This window comes from Mesocricetus auratus, unplaced genomic scaffold (genome assembly GCF_017639785.1).
Source record: "Mesocricetus auratus isolate SY011 unplaced genomic scaffold, BCM_Maur_2.0 Super-Scaffold_100021, whole genome shotgun sequence".
Classification (NCBI taxonomy): Eukaryota; Metazoa; Chordata; class Mammalia; order Rodentia; family Cricetidae; genus Mesocricetus; species Mesocricetus auratus.
The window spans coordinates 18,863,572-18,890,420 of NW_024429202.1; the positions used below are offsets into that span (position 1 = coordinate 18,863,572).

A 26,849-nucleotide genomic window follows, 5' to 3' on the forward strand; every position below is an offset into this window, starting at 1 on the left:
ACCTTCAATGCCTTGACTGCAAGATACACTCTCCAGCCATCCAAAGGCCCTGGCAATGCTGAATTCTTTCTTGGCCTTCCTTGAACATGTGTCTGAGCAAGCAAGAGACATCACTAAAAGAGAGGGCACTGGGAACTGTTTGTGTTGCTGGCTCATCTCTGGCTTCTTAGTTTCCAAACAGGGACAATTACATCTGTTCTCCTTTCTGCTGGAGTGTATGCAGATGAGATCTTTAAGGTCCCAAATAAGTTCGTCGATGCTTATGTTATAAGAATTCTGGTAGAAACAGTTTTCTGTGAAACTCCCAGCAAGCTGAATCACCTAAAACATCTTCCCTGCATCATTTTCTGTTTAGTAAACCACTGTTTTCTGCCACTTGTCATTTTGCCACACGACAGAAAAGAACATAATGTTATGAAGAGGACGCTGTTCCCAGATTTCTGACAAGCCCCATTTACATGGTACATTGTTCCAAAGGGTGTTTAAGTGGGAAATACAGAAGCACTATGCAAACCTATTATTACATTGAGAAATCATTAGGCTCAAAGGAGTAATAATGGTATGCTGTTAAAACTCTGAATACATTTTCAGTGTCTGCATTGAAAAAGAAAACTTTATAAATATGTAAATTTCTGTTCAACAAATCCAAAATAAAATGCACTAAAAAACTGATATGTAGACAAAAGTTTATTTACACCATACAACATTTTAAATATTTTATACACAGCTGCAGCAGAGAAAGCTACTCAGAGCCTTCTAGAGAAAACTGCAATAATAAAGATGTGAAATATATTATTCATATAAAAGTGAGATTATTACTTTATTGCATTTAAAGCAATGAAGAATGTAGCTCAACAAACATTCATTTAATGACAAAAACTTTGCTTTTATATTATAAAGTAAAAAGTGTAGTAATGGCCAAACAGACTGTTATAAACTTTAAAAACTGCATAAATATATACATTGTGCTTCATGGTGAAGTTTTCTGAAAACTTAAACCACATGAAGCTGTTACAACATGAATCGTTGCTTGAGGTTTCTCTATAAAGATTACCTTACAAATCCATTCCACGGGTACTTACAACACGGGGTGGTGAGAACTGTACACTTGGCCGTCTCTCCACTAGCCTGACCAATGAGAAATTACCATATGAAAACACTGATGTTGGCACAGGAAGGCCCTGACAGAGAGAAGTCACACTGTCCAGGTGGAAATGTCAGGCTTCCCAGGTCTCAGTGTCAGTGTCTTTGATTGTGTCTCCACATCAGTCTGCTTTGATTGTGTTACACTTCTGTTTGAAAGTCACCCTCTTGCACGTCCAGAGGCAAATTCAGACACTTCTCCCACTCCGCGGGCCTCAGCTCCAGAGCATCCTTTGCCTCTGAGTCTAAGACATTGATTGTGGTGTAATGTGGGTATTCGCTGGGGGCCTTGAAAGTCTCCCAGGGGTTCTTGTTTGCTGCTGGGTTCTCCTGTTGAGGAGAAGAACAAAGCTGTTTATTTGGTGGTTACTATTACTCCCAGGGACACAGTATGCAGGTTACAGGGCTCAGAGATGATGGGAAACTGAGGGTAGCGGCAAATAGTAGTTCAATTTCAATTTTCTTTCACGGGACAAAGTGAAGAATATGCTCGCTAAGAAATCATATACATATCAAACATTGAGAGATATGAACAGTCCGTGTAAGGCAGAGCAGATGGCATATCCGAATGTCATTATGACCGTTTGCTCAAAGAAAGATGGAGAGTGAAATTACCAATAAGATTAAATGTAGAAAATCTAAAGATTGTGGCAGAAATTTTAGTGAAGTAAACAAATCTCAGTATAGTTCTCAGGACATCCTATTGAATGCTAACTAGTCACTCAACCTAGTAGTAGTTCACTGAAAAAAACCAAGTAACGTACTTTTCAAGAAATTAGCCTCATTTGAATATTCATATGCTTTGTGGTTTTTGGATGCTTACTCTATGCGGTTGGATGACTTATCCATCATCCTTTCCTTTAAAGATCACAGTTGTATGGGAAACGTACCCAGCAATATGGGGGAACATCTCACCCTGTGTCTAGCCACTGACCCTTAGCATGCTTTAACGTGGATGCCATCACAGCTGCCATCTTGTAGCGCTCAGTGACTACATCAACTGACTCCCACAGTAACATTTTTTTTTTGTTTGATACTCTAAGGCTTACTACTGACTTTGATTGGTTTTAAATCGATGTCACTTAGATGTTTCTGTAAGTGGGGGAATTTGAATGGCACAGAGGAAGCAGGCTATCATCAAAGAACAAGGTGGAGATCATGACTGAAAACTCCTTAGAAGAAAATGCAACCCAAACGCTGAAGCAACCAGTAGTTAATCTGAAGGAAGCCACAGTAGAGCACTGACTAAAGCTGAATTTATTCACTGTTGCAAGAGGAAATGTCAAGTGAGGGATGCCATTTTTACACTTGTCCAGGTTATAATTGTATACAGAACTTCATTTAAATTTATCAACTGAACTTGGCTTCACTAAATGATTTCCATACTCAGAATTCCTTTCCCCAGCTCTTTTTAGTTTTGATTAGCCCTCTAATTTATTCTCCAAGATTATTAAGGTTGTTTGAAGTTGTGTTCTCACTCTTTGTTTATAGGAGACTCTGATTAATAAAAATCCTCTGGTTGTCATAAATGTCTTATCTTCCTCCCCAAATCTGGTCTTCAATTTTGTTTTTATCAATTACTAAGTGGAACACAAAGGGTTTTTAATATTGATTCCACACAGTACTTCAAAACTCACCAAGTTATATACAAGAGAAATAGTCTATAGAAATACTTATGTCTACAAATTAAACCCTAAAATTCTGAGTACATTAGGGGTTTCTGGAATTAGGCAGAGTATGAGGAAATCAAAGAGAAATAACTAATAGTAAAGACCTATTGAAGAGTGAACTTTTAGGATAGGTGAAAGAGCTCACTCAGCTTTTCATGCTAAAAATGTCATACCTCAGCCCTCCTTCTCGCTCTGTTTCCTTCAACCGATAGTCTTTACCGGCTGCTTTTGCCTGGCTATTCTATTAAGTCCAAGGGAGAAAATAGTAAATACCGTCTGGAAATGCAGAAGAGTCTACTGGGGAACCCAAGATTAAAAGTCTGATAAACATAGGTTCACATACTGGCTCCCTCCTGCAATATGAATGCGACCTTGAGCAATGTATTCATGCAATCTAACCCCTCAATTCGAATACTTGCATAACAGAAATAGGATTTGTGTTTTGTGACAAAGATGTTAATGTCATGTGTGAATCAGTATCTTCCTTGTGTATTTGAAAATAGTGGCATTCGTGATGGCACAGAAAGGTAGGGTTGGCTATGAATACACGTGTGGTTGAGATTGGGTAGTTGTACAGGATACCAAAATCACAGTGCTGAGACAGCAAACTATGGGAATAGTCATTTTTATTTATTCTAGTTGGCATGAAAAATAGCAGAAACAAAACCATGCAGATGATGAACAGAAGCCAGAGAACAAGGGTCTTGGAGTGCCAAACTCCTCAACTTGGAATTTATTTTGTAGGCAGAAGCATATAATTGAAAGTCTGAATGTGCTGGGGTCACCTGAACCACCAACTACCAATGGCAAGGTTCATTGCTATGGATTCTGCTGCTGCAGCAAGCCCAGAGTGAACCCATCTATTATAGATGAGTGGTGTTTAAAAGAGATTTCTGGGACTCTTTAGTGTGACGGAAAATCCAGTTAGTTCAACTCTGATAGGTATTCAAAATGCTAATTCATTTGCTGTTACATTTGGAACATATGGAACCTCCTTTCCCCTTTAAAAATATGTTAATGGCCAAGCACATAAATTAAAGTCACCAAGTTTAAGCATTGGCAAAATATCTAGATCCAATTGCATAATGTCATTTTTCAGTGTATGATCAATTGAATTTCTGTGAAGTTCAGGATTAATTTATAAATTGGCTTTCTTACTCACTTCTGTTATTATCCTAAGGCATTCCCAGCTTGACCCTGTTGTCATCCTCATTCATGAACATGTGGCAGTCCCTTCAACCAGAAGCTACCTACCTGGCCTTCCATGTGGAATGGTTGGAGCACCCAACAGCCAAAGCAAATAGACCTGGTACAAGCAGGCCATGAGCTAGTGGCCAGTGGACAGGGTCAATGCCCACAAGCTGCTCATCTTCCTGTGTGTTGGGTCTAGCAATGGTTGTAGTGTACAGACTCGTATACTCCATTCTGTGACTCAAGTGAGTGGTAACCAGTTGAACAGCTGAAAGAGATCATTGAATTCTACAGAGAGCACTACATAGGCTGTGAAAGGCGTCATGGATGCCTGAATATACTATGAAATGATGTGGTCTGTATGAGTTCCTGATTTTACACTGCTACTGCTTGTCTCCTGAGTTCAAGTACAGGAGGAGCAGATAGTTAAGTGAAGTATTAAAAGCATACTAATTACAGAACCGCTGTAAGCCAACATACACAGAGCTTCTGAACATGCTAATTTGGTTTTCAAGCCACGTCAGTAATAGCAGTGTTAGGTGAATACGAGAATTCACAACCATCCCAAGCCTGGCAGGCAGCTTGAACATTCCCAGTAGCTGATGGAGCCAGGAATGGCCTAAAGGTCCAGTATGATTAAGTCCCTCCATCTTTCTATTCTGTTCCTTCTTAATTACTGCCATCCTTCCTCTGCTTCCTTCTTTATCAACTTATTCTCCTTTGGAGACAGAGCAAGGTGACTACTCTAAAAGACCATGAATCTCTAGAAGTTGCTTGGAGAAAAGAGATCTTGACTAAATTGTCAAACCACTCAGGGTAAAACAGTTTCATCTTGGGATCATCTAGAAGCACCCCGGCTTTCTCGGGTATTGTATGTATCTTTCTTCCTAGAAGGAAGACAATGGCCTGAATTATATTTTGGTGTCCTTTTGACTCCACCTGCTATTGTTCTGCATAATGGCCATCATTAGCAGTGGTGAGCAGCTGTTGTCAAGTAGCAGGCCTCCCCTTAAGACAGAAAAACTGAGATTACCTGAGAATGTAGTTCTCTTCCCAATTATGCAGTTTTTCATTAGCAATGTATCCCTACAAATTATGTAACTAAATTAAGGATAATGAACTCATTTGTGTGTTTGTTATTAATCAGGGCTGAATAAAGGATCCTTTTCTTTTTTTTCTATTCTTGAATATTTGAAACAATAGTCAAGCAGCAATAACGACTGTATGTTTCTCCGCTCCCAGATTGTAAATATTTATAAATCTCTTCTGGAAAAGGTGCACTACTGCAGAGATGTGGTGTAATTAGTAGGCTATTCTGGTTGTTAGGAAACTGAGACACAGACATTTGTGCCATTAATGATTTAATACCCAGACGAGTTGTTGTCGTAATTTATACAACAAGGGGAAATTGCAATCATATTATAGCAGTCAGTCAGCTGGAGCTGTTGCATAAGCCCTTTCAGACTTGTAAACACAACCTCTACTTTAAAAAAAATGGTGTTTCAATGTTTCTTCATTCCATTTTTGTTAGTTTTCAATATTCCGAAATGAGGAGTTAACGCGTTTAGGCCCAATCTCAGTGGTGTCATTTTCATTTGCTGTTAGCTGAAAATTGATCATTTAATATTTGGAAAAATAAATGAGAAAGAATCACCCACAACACATGAAGTATACATGTCTTCTATATGTCTAGCATCGTGTTAGAGATGTTAAAAAGTTGACCGAGCTACTATTGCTGTGAAATAAGTTCATACTTGCCCTTTACCAGTAACTTACCATGACCAGGAATGAAGATGATCAAACACCATGTTATTCATATATATGGAGATTAGAAATAATATAGGTATAAGTAATATACATTATATCTTTATACACTTTTATCATTTTTATCTATCTGTCTCTATCTACCTACTTACCTATCTATGTATCTATGTATCTATCTATCATCTATCTACCATTTACCTACATCCATCTATACATCGATCATTTATCTATTATTGCTTGGTAAAAAACTACACATGCGCTGCAAAGCCTGGGCAAGAAACACAACATATAAGCCGAAGAGAGGTAGAAGGCAGCAGACCCGCTCTATCTTGGTGTCGTCACCTTTGCTTTTGGAATGTTGCAAGGACTCATGGGAGTACATACCATCCCACCGTCACTTTCTGTGCCCCCATGTAAGAGGAAGAAGTTGAGCTGTAGGAGCAAAGATCTCCAAGACTTGCTCAAGCTCAGGTAGTTCAAATTCCTAGAATCCTGGCACAGTGCACTTACCAGTGGTGATGAGGCCTTCTCTGAAGCGATGACAGTGCCGTGTGCTGAGTAACGGCATGGAATTGATTTCATGGGGTCCTATACTAAGATGGTAGTGGTATGAATGAATGGGAAGGAAATGGTTACAACCAACAACCCAAGTTCCTGATATTGGCGTAGATTCAAAACTCTCATGCCTAAACAGATGAATCTTCCAGAGATAAAATTGTATTATTCTGGTTTAAGTTTCTTATTTATACCAGTATTATATTTTGTGGCCTTAAAATGGCAGGCATTAGAAGAACAATGGGAAAATTTAGCAAACTATTTGGAGATTTGAATTAACTGAATTTTAACTGGTGGGAAAATGGCCATATGAAATCAAGCTGTTTTTGACATATAACTAATCCTAATTAAAGCTTATCAGGGAGCATGTTTGAAATTAGAATGAAACACTTGAAGATTCTTGTCATTCCTTGTAAGTCTTCTGGTCACCTTTCCCAAGTGCATCTCAGGCCTGTTAATTTTCCTGTGTAAACTAGTTTTGGGGTTTTGTTTTCTTTGTTCTATAGTTGTCCTGAAGGGTAAGGGGCATAGCTGGCCTCATGTGTGGCCCAGTTTGGCATGGGGCACTGTGGATGCTGAATATACTCACCATACTGCTTGTATTTGGTATGTCCCGAAATCTGTCCAAAGTTTGAAACTTCTGATTTAGTTCCTGAAACAATTCCATGTGCCTCTTCCTTGTGTGCATGACCTTCTGCAAGAGAGAACAGGGTGGCTCTCATTCCTAATTGGACTCAGATGCTGTTAAAAAGCTGGTTAATATTAAGTGAAGCTAAGCCAGGGAGGAGCCAGTAGTTGCCAAAGACACCACATATGCAAATGACATGTCCCAAATCACTTTTCCTGACCCTATTCTTTCTGAAAAAGAAGAATCTTCCTCTCACAAAAATTCCAAAATAAATAAATAAATAAATAGAAAAGGATCTTCTTTTTCTCATGGGTGCCTTAAAACACAGCTATTATTCTTTTGTAAGATTTTCAGCCATTAAAAGTTAAGTCTGTTCTGCAAAAATTGTTGCAGTAATTTAAAAATGTTAAAAAATGTGGACTTCATAAAGCATGTGACTCCTTGATGTTTGTCATGGGAAATATTGGTTCTTTATGTCTTACTGCTATAAACAGCACAGGCGTAACTCGCTGTACTAAAGCGGGAGCACAATCCCAGGCCCTGCCATTAATGTTGAGTCACAGCTCTCAAGTGCCTGAAAGATGTGTGGGATCTAAGACTTTGAACTCTCCTTGTGAATATCGGCTGAGCTTTGCAGAAGGGAAATCTGGCCCACAGGTTTCATATACTTGTTTACCAGACAGAGCAGAATCTTAGCAGTCACGGTTCAGAGCACACAGTGTGTGGCCGGTGAGATATTAAAAGCATAGGTACAAGTATACTAATTTCCTTCTTCCCTGGTTACATGTATTTTTCTCTAAGCTTCATTGAAACCCAACAATGGGCTTGTAAGAAAAACTGATCTTGGGGCATTTGGGGCATTTGAGTATTTCCCTATTATAAAGCTTTTTAAAGGGCACTAGTAGAAAAGCCAGAGGTTAAATTCTCTATATTTACAAGTGCTGTTCTGTGGTGATGCTGATTTTCCTTCTCCAGGACTCTGCCATCATGTTTAAGGGTTCACAGTATTTTCAAGCCTACACATCTGAACACCATTTGCTTATGTGGTTGGAATGAGGCTATTAGATCTATGCCTGGGCTCTGACTTTAACTTCTGTCCCACTGTCTTAGTTAGCAACCATTTTCAGATGTAAGGATTTGTTGAGAAAAATAACTATATCTTTTGGGGAAAGACTGGCAACACTTAGTTTTCTTCTAAAAGACGCTTATGGAGAGGACAAACAGGGAGAGGAACAAATGGAAAGTTGAACTGAATCTTTTGACATATTAGAAAAGCCCACCCCCTCCTCTGTAGACTTTAGTTTGCTAACCTCATGGGTAGCATTTAGGTAATTCACTGTTATGCTAATGTCTTTAGCGTTTTCACAGCCCTACATTCCTGTGAGAGAATCCTGCCATTTTAAGTCTTGCAGTAACCAATTTCCATCTTTCTGCTGGGGCTCTAGGACTTGGCTGTTGAAGAATCAGGTGGCTGAGGATGAGAACACGGCAGCATGACTCATGATGGCACATGAAACATAGCAAGCAATTACAGCGCCATTAACTTCCCATCAGTCTCAAAGTGAGTACACGAAACAGGTTTGCGGGATTTAGAGAGAAGCACCAGGCAAACATGACTTGACTAGTGATGGCTGATGGAGATTTATGAGAGTGAGGATTTGCATAAGCAACTCAGTGGAGGGATTTTTGAGGACCATGTAGCTGGCGAAGTAATTCAGTACATCCTGTGCCTGGGAGACAAATAGTTCTATGAAGCACCAGGTCCTAAGACACTTGTTTAATTACAGCCCTGTGACACACAGATTGCTTTTAAAAAACACATTCTCATAGTAATGAACATTACTACACAGTCATTTCCTTTTGTGTAGGAGTGATGTCACACCACCACCATTTCACTAGACACATCATTGAATCATTTAATGCATTCTTGTGAACACCTCACATTGGGTTAAATGCTAGAGTAACAATGGTGAAAAAAAATAAGGTTGAATTACTGCCTCCTGTTCAATGTCTAATGGAAAACACCAAAATTAATTGCACTGTAATTCAGATAAGTGGAAATTTATAGTTGTGATGAAATACACGAGGACGCTAAATAAGCAAAAACTATGAAACTTACAAATAAGACAATCTCCAAATATTACAAGTTCATATTTGAGTTAAAAATGATTAATTATGGTTCTGCTTATCTGTATTCTCTCTCTTTCTCTCTTAATTCTGATTCCTAGCTCAATTTCAATGGTCCTCTTGAATATCTTTTTCTCAGTGAGACCATCCCTGTTCAAAGACAAGCAATACATTCTCCTGAAGCTGCCCGATACCAAAGGCACAATACTTTTGCTACAGGCATTCAATGGTTGTTTTTCAGGAAGCTTCATTTATCCTTTACCTTGTGAGCTGATTTTGACTATGTTTAGAGTGAGTTCTCTGGTCCCATGTTGCTAGGAATGCCAATCAAATTTGCTACTTTTCCCTGGCTGAGAGCTAAATTAGTCCATGTCTTTCCAACAGAAATCTTTTTGTTTGTGTCTGTGTCTTATTTAAAGTCTTGTCATTATCCTTGCAACCTAATACCTTTGTTATATAAAGAATGTTTAAAATGCAAAGTCCATGTCAAACATCTCATTGGGAAACTTGATACCTTAACAAATAAGAGATTTTATGGATAGTCTGTTTGAATGAGTAGTATTAGATTCTGAATTTGATGGATTTTATTTTTAAAAAATTAAATTGGTTGGACATACTAAAAATACACAATGGAAAATATAAAATTAAGGTGACTGCCAATGTTATATAAGCAGAGATCATTTTGAAATATTTCGCATAGCTCCATGAAAGGTATTCCAATAATAAAGCTAAAATACCTTGCAATAAATATGGAGGCAAATGATAATATAGAGTCCTTCCTACTTGCAAACATAGTTGCAAATATATTCTCTTGCCAGATAATAATTTTGAATTGAAATGGCAACTGTGACACTGCCAGAAACCATCATAGCAATAACGGCCTGCATTCCGGAAGTAATGTCAATTACATCTGCAGGAAACAGCTCCCATCACTGACACAGACTCAAGTTCATCTTCCTACCTTCATTGAGAATGAGAGTATTCCTCAATAAGAATTCTAGCTTTACAGGTAAATGTTGGACACTTAGCTATACTTTGAGGTTTTACAAAATATTAAAAGTTTCTTTCCCTTACCTGCTTCCAAAGCTTTCCATTTACAGCCTTTATACTTTTGGTGATCTTATATACCTGGGTAGACTTTTTCATGCTTCTAAATTTTATTGGTCTACTTTGATGTGTTTTCCCAGATCTTGACTAACCTGAGATTTTTTCACTTCTTTCTTTTGTGACTTAAATACCCTGTTTTCCAAAGAAATCAACTTCTATGAAAAACTCAATTTATACCTCAGTTTTCTAAAATTTTATAGTGATGCTACAAATATAACATGCATTTTCTATGTAGAAACACAAAGATATAGTCTAGCAATATCCAGAATCGTGTTACTCTCATCATATTTCACTGCAAATACTGCAAGAGTATTTTTCAATAAAAAATCAGTGCATAATAATATTCCTTTCCAATCAGATTAACACTGTTTTGAAAGATTCATGAACCTGTGTCTCAAGATGATGGTTAGGCTGCTCACATGTACATGTTTTCCCAAACAGCTTAGTTCTTTAGCTTGTCTTCATTTTTCATTTAAACATTTACAAACAGCAGCAACAACAAGACCTCTTTTAGTGTCAGAAACTCTTTCAATTTATACTTTTATAATTAAAAAATGCATCTGTTGGACTCCATCAGTCATTGATATTACATAAATAGTGATATGTTATAAAGCACATCCATTTATAATTTTGGACATTTTTTAAAAGTAACCTGATGTCTTTAACACATACTATAATCCTAAAAACTCTTGAAGACCCTTTACATTTTTGGAGTATGCCAAATCTGATAGCTCTGGACCTGCAGAAATGTCATCAATTTCAAGTTTCATGGCCTGAAGCAGGAACTCCAGTCTCCCTGCTGACAGTTTCAGCAGTGAGGCCTACGCTGTAGAGCTATCGTGAAGATTTTACAAAGGATGCAGAACACTTAACACTGAACCACACAGACAAAAGTCACTTAAAGAGGAGGCAGCACATCAGGGAAATGCAAATCTAAACGATTCTAAGACACCATCTCACACCTATCAGAATGGCTAAAATCAAAAGATACTGAGGACAGTTTTATGCTGAAGAGGATGGGGAGAAAGGGGAACATTCCTCTACTACTGGTGGGAGTACACACTTGTACAGCCACTTTGGAAATCAGCATGGTGTTTTCTCAAAAACAAGTTGGGAACCAATCTACCTCAAGACCCAGCAATACCACTATTGAGCATATATCCAAAAAATGCACATTTATACCACAAGGACATTTGTTGTACTATGTTCATACCGGCATTATTTGTAATAGCTAGAACCTGGAAACAACATAGATGCCCATCAGCAGAAGAATGAATAAAGAAAATGTGGTACATTTACAGAATGAAGTACAACTCAGTGGTTAAAAACAAACAAAGAAAGAAAGAAAGAACGAACAAATAGTGACATCTTGAAATTTAAAGGCAACTGGATGGAACTACAAAAGTCCATCCTGAGTGAGGTAATCCGGACCCAGAAAGACAAACATGGTATGTAGTCACTCATAGGTATGAATGGGGACCTTAAGAGGGACACACATAGAGGGCCCCAGGAAGGGAAAGCAGTTAAGATGTCCTGCATAAACTGGGAAGGGGGTTAGAAGGCAGGGGGTGGGGGATGGGAACATGAGAGATGAACAAGACCTAGTTGCAGGAAGGAAGGAGGGGGAGAGCTATGAAAGAGATGCTTCAATAGAGGGAGCCATTATGGGGATTGGGAGAAGCCTGGTGCTAGAGAAATTCTCAAGGATGACCCCAGCTAAGACTTCTAGCAATAGTGGAGAGGGTGTCTGAACAGGCCTTCCCCTTTAATCAGCTTAGTGACTGCCCTAGTTGTCATCATGGAACCTACATCCAGTAACTGATGGAAGCAGACACAGTGACCCACAGCCAAGCACTGGGCTGAGCTCCTGGAGTTCAGCTGAAGAGAGGGAGGAGGGATCATATGAGCAAATCACAGAGGCAGCTGACCTGAGCTAGTGGGAGCTCATGGACTCTGGACTGACAGCTGGGGAACCTGCATGGGACTGAACTAGACCCTCTCAATGTGGGTGACAGTTATGTGGCTTGATCTGTTTGGGGGAGGGGCTGGCAATGGCACCATGACCTATCCCAGGTGCGTGAACTGGCTTTTTTTGGAGCCCATTCCCTATGGTGGGATACCTTGCTCAGCCTTGATACGGTGGGGGGGGGTCGGGGGGGGGGCTTGGTACTGCCTGAACTTGATATGCCAGACTTTGTGGACTCCCCAAGGAAGTCCTTACCCTCTCTGAGGAGTGGGTGGTGGTGGGAAGGGGGCAGGTGAGGGGCGGGAGAAGGGGAGAGAGGGGGAACTGGGGTTGGCATGGAAAATGAAAATTAATTTTTTTAATAAAAAAAGAGGATGTAGCTATTATTATTTTCCTAATGCCTCACAGTGACCCTGGGGGGCAGCAGCGGCTCCCTCCCCTTCACTGACTAGGTGGCTGAAGCTCCAGGAGGCAGTTTGCTCTTGGAAGAGGTAAGTGATCTGAGGCCCCAGGTCAGCTCAGCATGTTGCTATCTTAGATGTATCTCAGAGATCCAGAAAGCATTCCAACAGAGACTGCTTTCAGGGTTTTAAACTATGCTCCATTCAGACAGGAGACAGGAGAACTGGGAGGAGCTATGCATCCTTTGTAGCATGCCCCTAACACTCTAGAATCTGAAACTGCAATGATATTTACAATGCTGGCACTCATGCCCCCGCCCCCACCCTGGTCAGGACACCTCATAGGCAGTGATCTCTTCCTCTGTGCATCCTTAACACCTCATGCACTGACTGGTACTTAGTAGTGTCTTAGTGAATGCTAAGGGAATAAATGAAAACGAGTAGGATACCACAGGCATGTAAGCAAGGCTTATATTTATTTTAAAATTTCATATTATTTTATTTTAATATCGTGTGCACATTCGTGAGGTCATGCACATACGAATACAGGTGGGTGCTGAGGCCATCGGCTTTGAGTGTCCCCTGCAAGTGGAGCTACAGGTGGCTGGGAGCCATGGATGCTGAGTCATCTCTTCAGCCCCAAGGAGCATTTGTGCTAATGGCTCTATGCCATCTTTCATTCTCCTCCTGCTATGCACCCCCACCCCCTCCACACGCGGTTTTGAGGAACTCACAGTAGATTTGCAACAAACTGGTGATCTTCACTTTCAAATTTAGAAGTGTGAATCACAGAGTTGTGTTTGAACTGTAGAGAAAAACTCTGAATTATAAAGAGAAGATGTACTCTTGTGGGTATGGATTCTTTAAACCGATGGGAATTGTTAGGGGATGTCAGAAATTCTCTTCATTCAAATCAGAGCACAGGGCCTGGAGAACCTGGGCTCACATGAATTAGAAACAGGTTTAGTGAACTACGGTTTCCAGCCTTAGAATTTTATGTACCTAGAATGCCATTGTTCATATCCACTTGGACAAATATCAGTTTCCACTATTGATATTTTTGTTCATTAGTGTTCCATACGTTCATTTTCTTTTTAGAGTGGCCTTTTGAAAAATCATCTTTAGAGAATGTCAATACTCATATTGATTTGAAAAAAAAGATGTGTGTTGAAAGGGTTAGGTCTAATTCATAAAGGGAGTGTTGATTTATGGGCCAGTACAAGGTCAGAGTGTCAATACATCCACAAGACGGAGTATGCATCCCCAGGGATTATGCCCATATCTGGGTCCAAATGTTATGATTTGAATAAATATGTACTTTGGTTTTCAAATAAACTGTACAAAGGGTGTAAAAAAACCAAACAAGTTATACATTTTTGTCAATGACAGTAGAGAGTATGTTTGGCTAAAAATGCATGATTTTGAAGCAGTTTAAATTTAATGATATAGAAGAGAGTGATACAGTCTAGGATTAAATTGCTCAAATTGCTTGCCCTCCAAACCTGTCCTATAAATAAATCCTGATTGCTTAATGGATTGTACCTACTGCAGGGGGTCGGGGACAAAACAGGAAGGAACCTGTTTTGAACACGAAATTTCTTTGAAATAGTATGCCTTATATTTGGAATTTAACATAAACCACATGTTATAGCTTAGCCTTGTTTTCTAGTGATATCAAATTATTCTAAATGCCTTTCTCTTACTTAACCATGTGTCCCTAGTTCTTCCAGTAAAAGTCAAGACCTGTGAAGAATGGCTCCATTATCCAGCATCTGTGTCTGCCCTCACTCAAAGCTCACGACAATGGATGAAATTCAGTGAGAAGCAAGGATTTGATGGCTTTATGGGGTTTCTCTGACCCTTCAGAGAAACATCCTGAGCTATTTTTAAAGTATACATGATTCCAGTGGAAGAAATGGAACAAGGTTTGGAAGAGACAATTAAACAAAATCTGTATGTGTCTGTCTATATTCATATATATTTTAACATGGAACAGATACTATTAAGAGTTACAGCTTCATAGTGGTTATTTGTAATCGTGTTTCCAGGAATTCCTTGGGTTTTGTCTCCACCAATATAAACAATTTTAGCTGCTTGATTCTTAGAATCACATTAGGCACCTTCATGCCAACATCACACTGGAACTCATCCTAACCAGATGTCCATTCTCTTCCTTGGTTCTGTTCCCCATGCATACAAAAATGCAAGCCCATAACATGGTCTTTTTTTTTTTTTGTCCTGCCTTTCCGCCCCACATTCAAGTACAAACAAGACGTCACAGATTCACCTCGCATGGTCACTTCATCCCTTCCTCCCTAGGTTAGCCCCTTCAACTGATACTCCAACTTCTTGCTTTACCCTACCAATCTGTCCTGAATATTACTAATGTAGTCACCTTTAAATTAATTTGTCAGATGGTAACAAATTACTCCTCACCAGTAAACAAATGAAAAGGCTAAGCAAAGTCAAGTCAAACAATTTTCAATCAAAATCTGTGTTTGCCTTCCTATACCATGTGTCTCCCTGTAACAACTCTATTTCCCCTGTTATGGTCCTCTATTTAGTTTCATAGTCTATTTAAATGCATAGAAACATTAAAAGTTACAATGTACATGTAGGAGACAACATGTGATTTTTAAAAAATTTTCTGAGTCTGAGTCATAATGCTTTCCAGATCCATTCATTTTATTCCAAATTTCATTCTTCCTTATGGATTAATAAAATTCCATTGTGTCTATGTACCACATTTCCATTACCTGTTCTTGTGTTGATGGACATGGAGGCTGCTTCCATTTCCTTGCTAATATGAACAATGTGACAGTAAACACAGGCCATAGAGGGCTTTGGACGCTTAGTGCGGTATAGCTGTGCCGTGCTGTAGCTCTGTTTTAAAACTTTTCAGAAGTCCTCATGGTTTAAGGAAAATTAATCAACAAAACATTAAAATTATATGTGAGCCTTGGATAGTGTGCAAAGGCGAAAGTTTGTTAGGACGATGCCTCCCGGAGTCCACAAGGCAAGCCTGGTAAGGGTAAAATGTCTAAGGTGATCATTGTATGGTAAAGTCCACTCAGGGAGAGGACTAGCAGGGACCTTGACATAAGGTCAATTAGTCCAGTCTGAATTTAAAAGACAGGACAGGGAAGTAGTCTGCTCCTCATCTACAACCCAAAATTATACATATATGTGTTAGCAGCATGACGATTTTAAAACAATGTGTGTTTTTGGACGCAGACCCTGTCATATCCCTGTAATTGTACATGTGCTGAAAAGGGAGTAACACTGATTTGTCAATAAGGTAAAAGTAATGTTTTGAGTGTCACCGCCCCCCAAGCTTCACCTCCTACAGTTAAAGAGGTAAGGAAATCACCCAGTTCTATGGTGCAACTTTCCTCCACTCTATCTTTGTTAACACTATGGTTTTCTGTGTGGGACACAAGGCGTAGCATCTGTTTAGGGAAGCTGCTAGCTGTTGCCATAGAGAATAGATGGAAAAAAAAGAACAATTTACTTTTAACATTCTCAGTGACACAGTGTGATTTATTTTGTTCTTACCATGTAACTGGCTGGCCTGAAAATTGCTATGTGGTTCAGGCTGGCCTTGAACTCACAAAGATCCAACTCTTGGGTGTTAGGATTTCTTCTCAATGTTTGGTTTTGCTATTACATTACTTGTTGGTTGTAGTGAGGCTTAATTTTAGTTCTAGATGTTTTCTGTGTTTTGTCACTGAGGTTTAATGAGTTAATTCATGTTTGTTCTTTTGTGATAACATAACAGATTATTGCTTCCAGGACAACACACACACACACACACACACACACACACACACACACACACACGCACACACACCTGCTTTATGCAGTCACAAGAAAGGTAATGCTGTATGTAACACATACAAACAGAAACAGTTGATTCTTTATTCTTTTGATACCTAAAGGATTAACACAGTATTTGTTTATTATCAGACACAAAAGACTCAAATATGAAGATTTCTAAATTTTTTTTTGGATTTGGTACTTTTGGTTAAAAATTTAGGTTTCAGTGAAATACAGATTTCATGCTAGGTGACTACTATGGAGCTGCCTAGATATTTGTGATTTAAGCATTGAAGCTGGATTCTTTTTCATTATTCTGTGGCATACACACCGAATTACTACTAAACAAAATCATTTTCCTTGGACAGTATTTCAGCATGAAACCATCCTTCACCATTGTGACAGATAAAATCGCCAAGTCGCACATTGATTATTCCTTGTACAGGGTAGAACCACAACATTCACTTACACAAATGAAGAGACCGAATCAGAAGCTTCCATACTCCAGGAGGCCTTATCAGTGGAGAGTACTGAGTTCTATGCGTGCATCACACGGCTACAAATATGTTGGAGAAATTTATGATAGAGTATACCCAATTATGTCAGCAGGCTATGAATCACATCCAGTTATCAATATGCACAAGTGCATTTCTGTGATACTTAAACATCATTAATTTTGTGCTGAGCATAAGCTGCTTAGACAGTATCATTTTAGTGACTTCCAGCACCAGTATCAATGCAAACTGAAAAACAAAAATCCTCATCTTGTTTATATCTGTGAAAAGACATCTACAGGCATAGATGGAATCAACGCTAGTATTGGAAAAACTGAGTCTGAACATACCACAGAGAACGTTAGGACAGAAACCACAGCACAATATTGGCCAGTCTCAGACGGAGCCTTGCTAACTAGCCAAAGCATCCCCTTGGGATTTCTACAGATGGTCACCAAAGTGAAACTGGACCAAAATGGTTTAGATTAAAAAAGAAAAGAAAACTCAGGAAATTGATATTCCTACCTCCCCATGAACTGGATTGACCGGCTTACTTCCCACTATGTTATTATCTACTTCTAACTATTATAAAATAGATCTTTACTTGTCTAGAAAATATCAGCGGAGCATATTCTTAGAGGAGTAATTAGAACTCTAGACCATTTACTTCCAGCCATGTATAGAGAAAGGATCCTCATTTTAGAACCTTGGCTTGCTTAAATAATGATTACACAATAGCAGGGCTCTATACACAGAGCTACATACAGCACGGCATTTGAGTAGTTCTAAGTCCATCATGAGTTAAATAATCCAAATTGTAAAGTAATTCATAGGGACTTACCTCAAAGTCAAGGTCGGAATACCGTGATTTTCTTCTCTGTCGGTTTTTAGAAGAAGGGGAAAAACAACAAAGTTATGTTTAGTCAGTGAAACCAATGGAAGTCATTACATTCTGTGAAAATAATCCCACTTGCTCTTGGTGTTACACCATTTCACTAAGATTATTTTTCTGATTTCAAAGTTTTCCATTGGCGTGTTTTCATTTTCACCCCAAACTTCCTTTAAAATGGAAGGCTAGCAAAACACAGACATTTTCCATCTTGGGTTCTAACATCACTTGTCAGTCAGGAAAGCTGTTTCTTAAGAAACAGCCATCTGCATTCAGTCTTGAAAGAGACTTTATTTTAGCAGAAACCACTTTGCAGGCATGGAGGATTCAAAGTTGTATCAGAAAAATAATCTAGGTGCTTTGACACCTCCCACTAACAGATATCCAGGTTATTTATAAAACAGGCTCTTGTTATGTAGCTCAGGCTGTTCTAGGAACTTAAGAGTTTTGTTGCCTCAGCTTCCAGAGTGCTGGGAGCACACTTCATGTCAAGGAAATGCTGGCTGCCTGTCTGCTTAAGTTCTGAAGTTTCTATGTCAATCTTGTACAAATTTCTCAGCATTAGACCATCGCTGCCCAAGTCCTTCTTGCTACTAGTTCTTAGGAGCTACATTTTTTAAAAATCCCTATTTTGTCAAACCACAGATATTCCACACTCCAACACAGTGTCTCGCAGTGTTTCTCTCTGACTCTAAATCTGTTAAACAACATCCAAATCTAGTTATAGATACACAGGCTTTGATGAAATAAAGTAATTAGGCAGAGGGCTTGATAAAATCAGGAAATATGATTAAGACAAAATGAATGCAAGCTCATGGGAAGAGTGGCTTTCATGGTATTAATATGGGGTAGCATTTGTAGCATCTGCTCCAGGAAGCCACCGATCCTTAAAACGGACCAGTCGTAGAGGAAGGCCTGTAAATGTATAAAAATATCTCGGCATTTTTTAAAGAACAAAGCAAATTTCTGCCATGCTTTTCCTTTAAGCAGACTCACCCTTCCTTAGGCCCCCCATAGAGGGGGTGGGGAAGAAAGATAAGGAAAACATGCAAACCTTGTGGACAGATTCTGTTTTGTTTTTTCCCTAATCCCGGCTCAACACCCACAGGCTTAAAGTCACTAGCTTCTCAGGGTCCAGTCACATTGCAGATTTATGGCAGACAGAGTCGCTTTTACGACTGTTGCTCACCAGCAAAGACGAAAAAGCACTCATGAAACGCGATTTCCTGCAGCTAGAGCTAAAATTGTCACTATGAAACCAGAAGCTCCTGTGCAGCCTATCCTGGAACATGTGTCAGCCGACAGAAGGACTAAAGAAGAACCTGGGACAGTGCTGACGTAATTGTGGCGAATCTGCTGAGCACAGGGAATCCACATTTGAAGGAATACCGAGGAGAGAGCAGAAAGCAGGGGAACGCCTTATTGACATGGAAACTCAGACATGATGTTCTCTCATTTCCTCCTTGCCTCTGACAGCATGCTACCCTCACGCTGGTGACATCCTTGGAAGAGGAAGGAGTGTGAGAACACTTCCTAAACGAATCTGGCTCTGCACTGCTCTTTGCGACTCTCTGCTAGACTGAAAGTCAGGGCTCACATTCTTCTCTCCTGTGAACTCTTCCTCTTCTTGGCAGTGTGATTCAGTAAGGCTTTGTGTGTGTGTGTGTGTGTGTGTGTGTGTGTGTGTGTGTGTGTGTGCAAGCAATACTCTTTATAATACAGTAAAATCTAAGCATGAAGACATTTACTTAGAAGCAATCATTATAAAACATTAGTCATGAACTTCACATTCCTTCTGAAAATGAAACAGTGGAATCTTACAGAAGAGGTTCAGTCAGCTAGAAGGAGAGGGCCTTCTGCTACACGCACTGAGGGGCTCTCTGTTGCCAAAGGTGAAAATGGCCATATGTTACTGCATTTGTTTTGGATCACAAGGCAGCGCTGCCTAGGAACCCGAGATTTCGATGCACACATGCTGCAAAAGGTTCCATGTTGTAGGAGCTAGAGGAAAAGATGGGAACCCGAAGAGCCCCAGCAACAGATTCCAGCTCAGAACACCAATGCACCTATGTCAATGTGCAGCATGGAAAAGAAAAATAGATGTTCCCACAAACAGTGCTCTCTCTCCCCTTTCTCTCCTATTTAATTTCATTAAAATTAAATGCAAACAAAGGGCATAGCAGGTCTGGCAGTCTGCAAGATTAGATGAAGGGATGAGCAAATGAGTCACACAGATTTTAATCAAAACCTGGTGGTGGGGGTGTGTGGTGGGGATGGTTACAAAATAAATTAGGGGGGTTTCAAGACCAGCTAGTACTGGAAATGTGTCAGGTATTTCAAATCCAAAGGAAATAAAGGTATGTATGGCTATTCACTTCCCCACAATACTGAGTGTTTCATCCTTGTGCATCTTACAAAGTGACTTCACATTTGACAATGCTAACTGCTCTGTGGAATGGTTGCGAAAATAGTGTTGTTTTGTGAATCAATATAACCAAGAGCCAGTAGTTTGACCAACTCACCCGGGACTATGGTGAAAACTCAGGTCTAACTCTTAGTCCAGCATTTTTCCATGTGAGGTCTCACTAGCTCAGACCCGCAAAATAGTACTTGACAAGCAAGATGCCTGGGATATTTTATGTACTGTTTGGGAACTGAGCAAGAGTCCTACTAGATGACCCCAGTAGACTCAAACCATAGCAGTGGGATGGAGATGCTTTGGAAGCAAAAAGCAAGGTCAAATGGATTAACTTTTCCAGGCCAATCATATTTTGAAGGAAAAAAGTCAACATGATGATGCTTATTTCACAGAAAATCTGTGTTGGGTAAAAACAAACCAAAATAAAAAATGTAATATCTTCCTAATAGACCAATTATGAGCAATGCTACAATAACACACAGATGCAACACTTGCTACAGAAAAGTTCAGTTTGTCCTATGCGTCAGACCCTGACACATTGATAGCACCAGGGGGAAAATCAGAAAAATCCCAACCCATTTTGCTTGTGTGAGTTTCTACCCTATGTGCATACACATGCAATGTTTGGAAAGTCTTTTGAGACTGAAGTTTGTTGAGACTGTGACTCACTTCCATGTTTACTAAAATGTTCTTCTGTGTCTTGTAGAATGCCATGGAAGTGGTTGGAAATACTGACTGTGTTTGTTTTATTTTGCATGTATGTTCACATGTGTTTACCCAGTGTTGCGGTTATAAACCTGTGACACTGTGCCGGGAATTTTTTTCAGGTGGGCTCGAGGGGGCTGACATGAAGTCGTCATGTTCACAATGCAAGCTTGTCCCTGACTGACCCATGCCCTCATCTCTGACCACATATCTAAACAAAAAAAGATCAACTAAGTGTCCAAATCACATGACTTTTCTTTACAAATAATTGAATAATTTAAACAAACATTACAGGTAAGGTTAAAATGAGCCGCCGGGCAGTGGTGGTGCACGCCTTTAATCCCAGCACTCAGGAAGCAGAGGCAGGTGGATTTCTGTGAGTTGAGGCCAGCCTGGTCTACAAGAGCTAGTTCCAGAACAGGCTCCAATCTTGAAAAACAAAAGAAAACAAAACAAAATTAAAATGAGCCAATGTGGTGTAAATATCTCTGCCTATGTAGCCTTCATTTCCAAGTAACTTGAAACCCATCCTTCTTTGCGATGCAGTTTCATTTCTGCAATCCGCTGCTTAGAATTCATCCCAACTGCATTATGCTCTTAACACTCCATTAAAATTCTTGTCAAAGGCCTCTAATGAGCTCCATTTGGACAAACAGCAAGGTCAATTTTCCACCCTCATCTCACTGGACTCTTAGAAGCTGTAGAAAGTTAATCACTTGCTCATTAAAGCTCTCGTCAGCACTCGGCTTTTTCGCCCCCCTTTTTTTCTTTAGCTTGCTGTGGCTCTTTTGAAGCCTCCTGTGCTAGCTGTTTCCTATGCCTGTTCTTTCTAAATGTGGAGCTCCTGGGATCAGTTCAGTCCTACGAGCTCTCCTGGATTACATGGCTTATCACTTAGGTTTTAATTCAATGTGTGAATGTCCTTTTGCTCATGGTCTTTCTCATCACAGCCAATACTTACAACTACTCAAGCACGACAAAGGTTTAGAACTGTCCCTCCTTTACACATATCCCTCATCTTCCATATTAAATCCACTCATAGGTTGCCTATTTGATCTCTGAAGGGTATCTCTGTCTGTCCCCTCCTTGTCACCTATGTGATCACCTCTTTAGTCCTCTCTTAATTAGTTGCATAGCCTTGACATTTAGCATAGGATATGTCACAACAGTTTGCAGTTGCAAAATTATTGGTGAATGATCGAAGGAGTATAATATGACAGCCGCAGAACTAAGACCAATGTGACTTATGTTTTATTGTTCTGTTTTAAAGGATACTCTGGGAGAATTTGGATAACCAAGTGACCTAAATAGACAAAGAAAACCACTCAAATTAGACTGATAGGCAGCTGAAAGAATCAAAACAATTTATTAGGAAGGCATATCTTTTGCTGATAGAAGGAAGAAATTATTTAAGATGATTTAAAAGTTGAGAAAATGTGTCATGGCATCAGGCTAAGAGAGCCACTTAGTGCATATATGCCTAGAGAGGCCTCCATATGCAACTCTTGTAAAATGATGAACAATTTCTCAGAGGAACTATGTCATTATTTGTGTCACTGAAAATTAAACTGGACAAGACACTAGACAATTCACAGCAAGTAATGAATTCCATTGACTAATGAATGGCAATATGCATGCTATTAAAAGTTTCTATTACAGGGTGAGCAATGGACTCCCCTCACAGGAAGAAAGCTTTGATAACAAATCCATTAAAAATAGCTGTGGCAATGAAGTCTGGGAATAATTAATTTTCTGAAATGGCTTTTATTCAAGCTAATTTTGTTTGTATGCCTGCGTGAAAGATAAGATTCTATAATCCAGGAGCAAAAACAGAACAAAAATAATGGGGAAATTTTCCTTTTACCAGATTAACATGAGAAGAAAATACAGAAAACTGAACTATGGTTTCTGCACATGGCCAGCTTTATACGGTTTCTGTTTGAGACAGTACCTCATGGTTCCCAAGTGAGGCCATATAACATTCTGTCTCAATTCCTGAGCATTCACTTAGTAGTGCTCCTTTACAGACATTCAGAGTGTGACACTGTTGACATTGGCATAACACACCCTTATATTTGAAAAGCTCCTTACAATCTTCAAAAGGTTTTCATGTAATTTGAACCTCACACCAGCCACGAGGTGGTGTGACAGTCACTATGAAGTGACATTATCACTAAAATATTTTACTTTTGATAACCATATGCTAAGTGTTCTGTATTCTATATCCTGGGGGAAAGCCATTCTATCTGTTTACAAATGCAGTGAGTCTCATCTGAGATCCTATCCAGGTAGATAGATATCTTTATATATAGAAGCAGTCAGAGAAACTAGAGGAGCAGAACTTTCTATATGTGATAACATAATGCTGTAATGTACTATATGAATTTTTCCATTATGCAAATGCTTTGTCGATAAGTGGCACTAAAGCTAGACTTGACAGGAAAGCAACAGAAATCACTTTTACATTTACATTAGAACATCATCCTTAAGAACTCAGATGAAGGAGGCTGAGAAGCCACAATGGGAACCACGAGATGACCAATGGATTAACAGAAGTCAACAGACCCCTAAGATGGATGGGCATAGGCAGATGACAATGGGACTTTATCCCAGGAGTGGGGCACCTGGTAGAAAAGGCAGGAAGTGAATGGGAGCTGTGGCGCAAACTCAGTGTCAAAGGCAGGAACAGAGTGGAACTCTCCTCCATTTTCATTTCCCCCTCAAACCCAGACTCTGGCCAGTGCTTGGTGCTGGCTGAATCGAGCAAGAAATCAGTGATGCACGAGTCATGCTAACCCTGAGCAGTCAGGGAAAAGGGGAGAGACTGGGTCATGACCAAACAGATGTAGATCAAGCTGTTCAACAAGTTATCAGTGTTTCAGATTCAGAGCAAATCCAGGCCAACTTTAACTGACAAGAACACATACATAAAACTTCATAAGCCAATGGGAAGCACTATAACCCAGAAGGTGTGCTGACCTTCCTTTTAAAAAATATAATGTTTTAGTTAATTCTTTGAGAAATTCATAAAATGTATTTGTATCATGTTTGCTCTGCACTTCTCTCCTTAACTCCTCCCAGGTACTCACTCTTCAATCCCTCCCAACTTCCTATCTTTTCTCCTTGAAAAGTCCACCGAATCCAATTTGTGCTACCCATATACTCACGGGTGTAGGACTATCCACTGGAGCACGGTCAACTTATGAGGGAACACATCTTTAAAGAAAACGGACCCTCCGAGCTCCCCTAGAAGTCATGGCCTGTTCGTAGCTCCTCACCTAGAGCTTGGGCTTATGAGGCCCTCCATGCTAAAATGTTGACTGGCTTTATCTTGTGTAGGTCTTATGTGGTCAGTCACAGGTGCTGTGGAATCGTGACTGTAGCAGTTCTGTCGTCCAGAACTGACTTGTCTTCTTATAACTAATAACACACTTATAGTTTTTAGACAGCAAATCAAAAGGACTACCTTCTGAAATTTAAACTAGTGCCTAAGATCATGACTTATCCTTGTCATCATTTATCTTCCTTTGTCCATCCATGTACAAGTGCACATTATGCACTCGATATATTTAGCTAACTCAAGGTGAATACTTAGAGTGCTGAAGGCCATTTTATCTTCTCCTTGTGGGAGGTAGTTAAAGAACATCTTGGGCTAGATCACTTATGAAAACTTCATGTTACAAGTTTTACATAATGGCAAAAACTCAAATTCTAAGAGTGTTCGAAATTGTCTAACAGATTCATTTTGGGAATGACCACAGTCAGGGTAACACTATGTAACAGAAATAAAGGCCCAATGTAATAACGGGCATGGAGAAAATCTGGATTCACTTGTGTGCTAAGGAACTCCATGAATGCCTGAAACATATACACCCAGTAATTGGGGGTTAGGAGAACAAACTCCCATGGAAGCTAGAGCCTTTTCTGATGGAGCAGCCGCGGTTGGAGCCTCCTGCTTTCTTTGTTGATTCTCGCTTCCTTGAATAAATGCCTCCACCCACTCACCCCCTCAGTTGTCTTTGGCTTTCTTCGTTTTCTCCCTCAACTTGTATATTTTCTGGTGTGCTGTTTTCTCATTGCCGAATTCTGTGCTACCAGCTAGTGGCATTTGCCCTTCTCTTTCTTCTTGTCACCTCTTTTGGAGGAAAACTCCTGAGTTAATGTCACAGCATTATACTATATCTATGAATAGATCAAGCAGCAGCTTGCCATCCTCTGCTTCACCAGCCTTCCAGGATGTGTGCTCCTGCATATTTAACCTCTTGTTTCGTGTGGAGGGGCCAAAGGCCCGGTGGCTTTATTTCTTAGATACTTGCTCTATCTCCTTGGGCAGGTGCTTTCACTTTGAACATTGTAACAACTCATCTAAGTGTTGTGAAGATTAATTAATTCGTGTTTTTAAGGTGATTCGAGGACCTGCTAATGAAAAATCCTATAAAAATGCTAATTTCTATTATTCAGCCTATCATGCACACGTTCTCTTTCCGTTGTTCCCTAAAAGGTCACCTAAGTAGTTACAACTGAACTCAGAATGAACAGGAAACTAAATTTTATTCTGAATTTCCATTTCAAAATATAAGCTTTGTGACTCTAAGCCATTGAAATGTGGATTTTTGTCATATATACATATATGCTTAAAAATAAGGATATATATTTGAAAAATACGAAGTGAACTATTGCTCAAGCATACAAAATCTGCATAATGTCAACCATAGTTGGGTTTTAGATGATAAATGTAAACATTTCACAACACCCAAATTATTTCACTGCAATTCCATTTGAATTTTAAAAATAGTCATTGCAAAGAAAAAAATGCCGGAATTGTCCTGATTACTTTTGAGGTAATGTCTTCATATACATTCTTACTCAATCCCCTTACAACCCTTTGCAATTTTGCATGAACATTTTGTAGCTTATGTGGTCATTATTGTAGTAGACAAGTTAGTATCTGTGATATAAACTTGTGATTGGGGTAGCAGTAACAAGTCTACTAGTTAAGAAAATGGATGCTTTTGTCCAGAGGGCATGACAGCTACTCTAAAATAGCTTTGCCATCCCTATCCGCACCTTTGACTCTGAGAACAATTCTTACACTGATTTGTGTTGAAACCCTCTTCTAGTTGAGGATGATCTGAAACTTAAAACTTTCTTCTGATGTGTATTTATATTCTGGTTTTGGTCTAGAGTTGTTCTGCTTGAAAGAACTAGAACTATCTACATTTCATGATCCATTTTAATTTAGACAGAGTAAAAGGTATGGTTTTGGGGGATCTACTGCCTTTGGAGACTTTTGCACCTTAGAATATACGTTGTCAGAATAATTCTCATGGGAAGGCCATACAACCAATTACAGAGACTTTTCTCTAAATATGACTTGTACAATAATATAATAATTAAAATAATTGGAGATATATAATATATACACATAAATTTACATATATGATTATTAAGAATACATGTGCTTTTTATATAGACTATATATCCTAGTAGTGGGTTTATAGCAAGACTTCAAGATATAGGACAGATACAAATCAGTACCAGAGCAATGGGATATGTCATTAGAAAATTAGATATTTGATTCTGTGTATCTCATTTATGTAATTCTAATGCAGTATGAGTGATGATAATTGTCAGTAATCCTCTACCTCACTGGGAAGGAAAGAAGATGAGAGTGGCATACATTTTTACTGTTGATAGCCTTATAAACCAAAAGTTCATTGTCTGCCTCTCAGTCCTAAGTCTTAGTATGCTTAGAATATATACTTTAATCATTAACAGTTAAAAACCAATGCTTTTAATGGTCACCATTCTATAGAATTAAGAACAAAACATTCATTCTGAATCATACTGCTCTGATATAATAATAATGCTTATAATCAGTGTAATGGCATCATTCACAGAAATGTTTTAATCTCTTATTAACAGATTGCCTCATAGAAAAAAGATTTAGCTCTAGCTTTGAATATGTAATGCC

At 39.2% G+C, this 26,849-nt stretch overlaps 1 protein-coding gene across 6 annotated transcripts in view; it reads right to left on the reverse strand.

Moving 5' to 3' along the window:
- Positions 1-674: 674 nt before the first annotated feature.
- Adgrb3 (adhesion G protein-coupled receptor B3) overlaps positions 675-26,849 on the reverse strand; it is a 707,451-nt gene continuing 681,276 nt past the window's right edge. For 4 of the 6 annotated variants that reach the window (XM_040729329.1, XM_040729333.1, XM_040729331.1 and 1 more), the window contains 3 exons: positions 17,704-17,739; positions 6,913-7,017; positions 675-1,473 (listed from right to left, as the gene is read on the reverse strand). In XM_040729329.1, coding sequence (XP_040585263.1) covers positions 1,285-1,473; positions 6,913-7,017; positions 17,704-17,739 — 330 coding nt within the window. In that variant the 3' untranslated portion in view covers positions 675-1,284. The remainder of the gene's footprint in view (positions 1,474-6,912; positions 7,018-17,703; positions 17,740-26,849) is intronic. The other 2 variants (XM_040729332.1, XM_040729330.1) reach the window with 2 other exon arrangements.